Below are 8,142 nucleotides of genomic sequence, written 5' to 3' on the forward strand. Positions count from 1 at the left end.
GGGGAAAAAGATTCAAAATGGTGACTAGAGTAAAAATAGAACATCAGGTTTGGTGAAGTGGGGCATCAGTGAAAATGAGGGCCATCCTCCAGGAGACAGGTAGAGAGAGTGGCTGCAGCAATGGCAGAATGCTACCCCGGACCAAGAATGTGATGCAGGTGCCCCTGCATTCCATTCTGCTGCACATAAGTTCACCAGAGGCCAGAGCAGACTCAAAGTTACCCAAGCAAGGAAAGTGAAGAACTTATGAATCAAACATCAAGTAGAATCTCAATGCAGCTTTCATGTCCCCATTCACACATAGACACACAAAGACTTACAGGTCAAATGTCACATTTTGTCTTGGACTGGTCACGAAAAATTTCCACTGTGCTTCTGGGTTGTGTGTCAGCGTGTAGAGAGGGAAACAGCCCCCAACCACCAGATCCCCATCCCTGTAGACACTGGGTTGCATGTATTCAAGGCATGCATCATAATGGTTTATGCTGGCTTCCTGAGGAGGAAGCTGGCAGAACAGAAACAAAAAGAGCAGAGAGGGCATCCCAGCCACAACTCACCAGCCTGAGGCAGAGCCCTGAGTCCCTGGTGAATGGGGAGAAGAAGTGGAGACTGAACACAGCAGCCTTCTGCAGGGAAATTCTGTAGCTGTGCAGGACACTGATGAGATCGCTCTCTCCCTCAGCCAAGGACACAAGACTGGCAGTTGCTCAGCAGGAGGGCAGTGCTGGATGCAAAGAGCTCCAGATATATATTCGTCTCCCCTCAGTGCCTCTGTGACCCCATGTGCTGTGTCTTGCTCTTTCTCTCACCCCCTCTTTCCAGTCCCAAATAGTCACTTCTGAGGGACAGAACACCTGGGCCCCATCTTGCCCTGAGGCTCCACATCTGAGACCTGGCCACTGTGTAAAAACATGGTTGAAAAACAAGCTCTCAAGAGTTCAGGTTAATTAGAAATGCATGTTGCCTTGAGTGTGGTGCTCTTTGAAGAATCTCTATGGAATAAAACTATGGAGAGCAGCTCTGGGGATGTTTTGACAGGAAACTTGAGGGACAGTGAGTTCATGTGAATGGGGGAGGATCATCTTGGGAAATGGTTTAGGACAGTCTCTTAACTCAAAGTGTATCATCCACCAGGCTCACTGACTTCTGTGTAGAGAAGCTCCTGAAGTAAAGTGTGTTTTTCTGTGTGTTCTCAACAACCACAAATAAAATTATGTTACAAAAGAAAGACATATGTGGGCACCTTATTCCACTAATGGCCCCAAGAATCCAATCAGGCATGATGGAGAGAAAGTTTCGAGGACGCACCTCATACAGGTGGTGAATTCATCCACCCTGGTTGCAATGGTGTTTTTTGGAAGGAGCTGTACTATCAGGAGAGTCTGTGGGGCAGACCGTCACATGGTCCCCTCAGGATTCCTCCTAGTGCTCAAGGGACAGGGTCCTGCAGACGCCAAGGAAATAGCTGCCAATGCCTGGAGTGGCCCACAAACACGCTACTAACCCTTTTTCAGCCCTGCCATCAACTCTATTGATCAATGTCTGAACGAATGACTTAGTAATCAACACAAGAAATGAACATTCAGTATTGTATTTCCTCTCAGTTTGGCAACTGACAGAAGATAATCATCTATATCCAAATGGATTTACCTCTAGTGCATCTTCCTTGGAGTTTCTAGGTGGTACAAATGGTAAATGCTCAGCCACTAATCAGAAGGGTGGCAGTTCAAATACACACAGAGGTGCCTGCAAAGAAATGCCTGGAAAATCCTTTCTTTAAAAAAACTCTGCACTGAGAAGCCTATAGGGCACAAGCATTCAGTACATATGGTGTCAGATGACTTTGAACAAGAAGAAAACAAAGCTGTCTTCAGTAGGCAGAATTCAGAGAGTAAACATCAGAAGCAACTACTCTCCATCTGACACCGAAAGCTAACCAGACTCTGATCATTAGCCCTTAACCAACCTTGGCTCCATTGAGGCAACATGATGAGGGGTCAGGGCATCCTCCATCCCACCTGCATTCTCCCAGATGCTCTCGGGTCCAGCTACAACTCTGAATTCTAGTCTCCCACAGGTCCTTGCCCCAGAGCTGCAGGTCTCAGAGGACAAGGACTCAGTCAACAGCCCACACAAATCTGGTTTCCAGTAGGGGCCCCTGTGCTGGCTGTCATTGACTCAGAGCCCTCCATGGTCAGTGGTGAGAGTTGGAATTGTGGATTGCCTCACATTGAGGAGTTAGAGTGACCGTAGTCCTGAAGGAAGGGGTCCTGGTGACTTGGCATCTAAGAACACAACTGTTGACCCAAAGTTTGGTGATTAGAAACCACCCACTTGTTCCCCAGGGAAAGATGTGGCTTCTACTTCTATTAAGATTAGAGCCTTGGAAGTCTTTGTGTCAGGCCTTTCATGTCCTATAGGTTCGTTCTGAATGACAGATTTTAATGTGAGAGGCAAGGATCTGCACTTGCAAGAAATGCTGGGCCTGGGCAAGAGGGGAGGAGGAGCCATGGTGCATGTGTGCAATGCTGGGCCCCATGGCACAGGGGAGTATTCAAACAGAATCATCTAAGTGAGGCATCAACTAAGTCCATATGATGTGTCCATATGTTTCCATATGGTGTGATGCAAAATGACAAGAACAAAATCCAAGTATGTTGGAGGGAAAAGTAACAGAGCTGAAACTGTGACCACCCAATTTGTGAAAGGCTATGGAGTACAGTGGGAGCCCCCCCAAATCCAACAGCAGACTCTCTAGTCTGCTGAAGCCTCCGGCAAGCCACAGGGGAGGGACTCAGACAGATTTACTGCCAGACAGAGACAGTTATACACTCAATTATGGTGGATCAAACCAGGGTATAACACAATACTTGGTCAGTTGATCTGCCTTTGGCCCAACCTGAATTTGTTCTAAGCTCAAATATTTTACTTTGTTCCACAATACAAATTTCTTCTCTAGCTCTTTAAATATTGTTTAAGTATTGTCTCTTCTTTCTTACTCTTTATTTCATTTTTATCTGTGATCCACTGATGTAGTTTCACGGAGACAAGAACTGATGCAATGGTTTACCTTGTGGGGCTGCTGTGTCGGGAGGCTGAGGGGATATGGGGAGCAAATATTGAACATAGGAGGGGGGAGAGAGCATTAGACCTCACTGGTGATGCATATACAACTCTTTTAAAAATGTGATGTAACCATGAAATAGTATCATAAGCAAATATTATTTCAAGAAAATATTTGTTTTAAAAAAGAAAAGAAACCAAACTTGTCCAGTGTTACCGTGCATGAAAAAGGAAGAGTTTTTGTTTTGGGGGCATTGAGTTTATGTTAATGGTCATGGAATAATTTGGAAGAGGATATCAATAATGGTCATTCAACACAAAGAATATAATCGATGGCATTGAATTATTCACATAAAAGTTGTTGAATTGGAGAATGTTGTCTTGTGTATATTTTTCCACAATTAAATTATAATTACATGAATAACAAAGAATACAGGAAGCAAAAACATTTTCTAATTGATTGTGATAATTATTTTACAACCCTTCTAGATATGATTGAATTGTTGAATTATATGATGTGTGGTTAAGTACTAATAAATCTGCTAAAAAATATATAAATTTCAGCCCAGGAAACACTATGGAACCCTGTAGAATAGACATACATCAAAATTGTCGGTTTGGGGTTTGGTGTGATTTTGATTGATATTGGATGTGGTGCATGTCAAACAATAAGCGTTCAAGCCCATGCAATGAATATTCTGTAAACATAAATGAGCAATAACTTAACTGAATTTTGAAATCAGTTCAAACGACTGAATCTTTACCCTCACTGTGTTCGTGTGGTATGCAATTAGAATAGAAATGTTTCAAGTTGATTCTGAAGTATGGCGACCTCCATGCATTCATCTAATGTCAAAACAACCCTAACACAGTTGCTGATACCAGAAAAGGAATCCTGACTGCCTGCTACTGTAGAGATTACAGCCAAAAAAATCTATGGACCAATTCTACTCTGTAACACATAAAACCACCTTATTAAAAGTGTCCCTTAACATCACTTAGACAGTAGATAAGAAAATATAGAATAGATGATCAGTACAGTTTCTGTAATTGTTTAAGTGGTTACACTATTATTCTCATATCTTTTCTCTGCTTTGGGCTATATGAATAATTTTTCCTACTCCTTGAAACTGAAAGCCCATTCTATCATGTCCTCCTGGATCATCCAACCTTGACCACAAAGACCCTGGGTGATGAACTCTCCAACTTCCATGTGAAGGTCAAGTAAAACACGATATTTCAGATAGTTCAGAATCTCAAATCCTGACACACCACTTCTGTTCTCATTCAGGGAGACATGTTCTCCAGTGGAGCCTTTTCTAAGAACAGGTGGAAATAAAGGAGAGACATCATTAGGAAAGGTATGAACATGTTGATCACTTTCTTCCCAAGCATATTTTTTACCTTAACCCATTTGATGTGTTTCTAGCTGGCCTTAGGAAGATAATATAGCACTTTTGTGCAAAGATTCAGCCTAGATGCCCCACGCTGGGGGCCAAGATGGAGAAGATATCCACAAAACCATGACCTCCCCTAGAAGGAAGGTGGCCCAGACACTTGAGGAAACCAGCATGCTGACTACCAGGAACTTGGCCTCATTGAAGGCCTCAAGCAGGTTCTGGGCCAGGTAAGCCAAGGAAAATATCCACATGGCCAAGGAGCCCAGGTATCCCAAAACACTGTAGAAAGTAGGGACTGAACCCTTTTCACATACAATGATGAATTTCCTGGACTCTGAATGTGTGTCTATGTTCACAAAAGGGTAACAATGTTCCCAGCCAGAACCCACAGATAATCACTTGGATGAGGGGAAAGATGGGAACCACAGGGAACCACGTTAGCTACCCTGGTTCTTCCAGGTTTCAATACCTTGAATGTGAGAATCACCATAATAGGTAGGTTTATTGTGCCAACCTGGCCAATAAGAACATGTGGGATGAATAGGGTCAGACTTTGGTTGGAGGGCACAGAGATAAGTGGCTCAGTAAGCCCCACCTCTATCTCTCTTGCTCTCTGGTGATCGGAGCAGCTTGCAGCTGCCTTAACTAGTGTGCTGCTTCAACTTGTGAGCTGCACTATCTGTGGGACACCCAACCCTTGGATCATGTTGCTGGAGCTTGAGGTTCCTTTGAGAACAGCTTCGCCACTCTGCTGGTGTATACATCGATTGAGCTTGGGATTATCAGATCCTATAGTCTGGCTGAGTATTGTTGATCCACCCTCCTGTTTGCTGTCTGTGGCTGGAATGCCTGCATTTCCCTACAGAAGACTCAGCTGTCAGCTTTCTTGACCTTGGACCCAGCAGCCTTCATGAGCGGAAGGACTAACAGTATATTAATTGTTTTATGGAAGTGAGTTAAACTGAGCCTTCTATACTGCTGTGCGGACTAATTAGCTATTACATTCCTTCAAGCTGTATATATATATAAAATCAAAAGTGTCCAGGTTTTGTTTCTCTAGAGAATTCTGTCTAACACAATCACAGTCAAGGTTTGGGCCAAAAGAGTGGAAACAGCCACAGTGGACACAACAAAGAAGGTAATTTGTCTAAGGATGCAGGTGGTTGTGTTGAGATGGCCAATGAAGAGTAAGGGTCAGAGGATGCAGAGGAGGAGGGAGAGCAGTAGGACATAGCTGAGCCACCCAGGGACTCCTGGAGCTTGATATGATGTAAGTGTAGCTCATTTTTGCATTTTTTCAGTTTGTACATGTTTGATTAGACATTTTCCTCTCTGGGAACAAAATACACTCAAATCAGCAAATTTGCTTCCCTTTCTGACAGATTTACATGAATCCTGGGTCACAGCTCATGCTACACACAGAGTGTAGAATCTGTAACAAGGGAATCATTCGTAAGAGTTCGATTGAGTTGTATGAAGGAATCATATTACCTTAGGTAGTACTAATATTGGATAACATGTATTTAATTTTCTTGAAGGATTCTGCCTCAGAAGGGTCAAAGTGATCCTAACTCATAATGACCCTATACACTAAAGGAGCACAACACCAGAGGAAGCAGATCAAGAGAACCTCTTCGGTTGGAACCAATGTAGGTTATTACCACGAACAATTTGGGTAGTAGGCAAAGCTTAACTGTTGTATCACCAGGTTTATAATGCAGAAAAACTATTTCACATCCCCTGAAAATTGGACCATGATGGACACACACAGTTAGGTCTAAAAAAAATAAGGATGTATCCTTTAGATACAAGTTAAATAGAATAAAAAATTTTGCTGGCATAAAAGCAAATGAGCAAACATGATTTCAATGCCGCATGCATGTCATCATAATTCTAGGTCACCAGAATATATTCTATACTGTTTTTTCCACATAAACCCCAGGATGGCACAAGGTGTTTTAACAGAACTATGAACAGAAAAATGGAGTGTTTAAACCCACCAAGAACCACCATGGGAAACTGGAGAACTCCTTCCACAAAACTGAGAGGCAAAGCAGAGGTGGAGAAAGAGGACCACCGAGTAGCACCTATAGGAGGGAACATGCAGTGACCAGCTCAGAGAGCCACAGAGAGAGATATCTTACACTTCCAGACCTCAAGATGTTTAGCCTACAGGTAAATAGACACCAATTTATTAAAATATAGTGCAGCAACGCCTACTGATAGACTCCCCATTGCTATCCACCCTTGCAATTAGCCAGGAGAGCACAGCTAACCAACAATCTAGACCAATTTTCCCCTGTTCAGTACCTAGCTAGGGTGGATGACAGGCCAAACAGCTGCAGGGATGCAGCGTTATAGAACCAGTCTGCGGTGGAAATAGGCAAAAATAAGCTTGGTTCTCAGCCCAAACCAAGGGTGCACCAGTCTGATATCCTGGCAGCTCTATCTCCCCAATAGCAGGGTTAACGAAGCCTACTGAGCCACATGGGGATAAGTATATAGGACAGCCTGGAACAGGCATAGAGTGAATAGACTAACTCTAAACATAAGCAGGAAGAGCTCCAGACCCACTAGGCCAAAGTGATCGCCCTTCCTGAGGTACTGCTCCCACCCACCCTTCTACAAACAACCAAGAAGCACCAAAAGGACAGCTGTTCACAGGCTTTTATCTTTTTTTTAAAAAAAGCTTCTTTGGGTAGTAGATAAAACATTCCTGACCTATTAGGGAGGTATTAGCATAACAATACAAGTAGAAATTGCAACACTGGTTTTACAAAGAAAGGCAGGGAGCTTGGATGTTAGACAAGACTGAAAACCTCAGGGCCCAGAACCCTCTCCTGGCTGACATAATGGATGACCATAACTATTCACCAGCTGTCCCTTGTTAACTAGCCCCTTGTCAGCACACAAAGCCACTTTGATAAGCATCCTGCCTCTGAGTTGTTTATAGCTTCATTCCTCCCTTCCACAACATCTAGGTAGACGGCAGGTATAGACTACACTCCCTCACCAACACTTGGTCACCTCCATCATCCATGAAGTGGGAACCCCATTCCCTGTGACCTAGTCCACTAGAAGTCTGGTCCTTTATGTTCATTAACCTAAATCATAAGACTACAGGACTCTCAGTCATGTCAGACACCCAAATAACTCCCCTAACCTTAATCTCAATCCTAACCTGACATTGTAAAAGACCACAAGATAGTAAAAACATACTAACAGACTCTTTCCCCAACTACTCAAAAGCTCTCTGCTCCACAGAGTCTTGACTTCCCCCAGAGACAAGATCTAGACACCAGCTATCTTTTGTTGGCATTATTGTTGCTATGTGTTCTAAGATCCCTATAACCTGCCCCACCTTATCCTGTGCACTATTCTTATAATTAATCTTTAATAAGGACTTACCATAATGTAGAATATTTAAAGATGAAGGGGATATTGATCATGTTTTCTTTTTGCTTTCAATTTACTTTCTTTGTTATACTCTTACAATATATCATCAATCCATAAGTTATCCCCATATCAGGCAAACCTCCTATGCAAAGCTTAGAACCCAAATGGACATACAATAATGATCACAGACCTTGAGGTAAAACCCAAATATATTAGGGCCATTAATGAGGGAATTGGGACAAACCTGAGTACCTTGGACCATGGATTACATAAGCTATCGGAA

The 8,142-nt window shown here is 43.0% G+C and overlaps 1 protein-coding gene across 1 annotated transcript in view; it reads right to left on the bottom strand.

Moving 5' to 3' along the window:
- Positions 1-4,180: 4,180 nt before the first annotated feature.
- LOC101655394 (vomeronasal type-2 receptor 116-like) overlaps positions 4,181-8,142 on the bottom strand; it is a 16,727-nt gene continuing 12,765 nt past the window's right edge. The window contains 3 exon segments of the mRNA XM_030888314.1: positions 4,181-4,382; positions 4,468-4,582; positions 4,585-4,790. Of these exon segments, the coding sequence (XP_030744174.1) occupies positions 4,181-4,382; positions 4,468-4,582; positions 4,585-4,790 (523 nt within the window).

This window comes from Echinops telfairi, unplaced genomic scaffold (genome assembly GCF_000313985.2).
Source record: "Echinops telfairi isolate 266 unplaced genomic scaffold, ASM31398v2 ScPeMD7_7459;HRSCAF=8497, whole genome shotgun sequence".
Classification (NCBI taxonomy): Eukaryota; Metazoa; Chordata; class Mammalia; order Afrosoricida; family Tenrecidae; genus Echinops; species Echinops telfairi.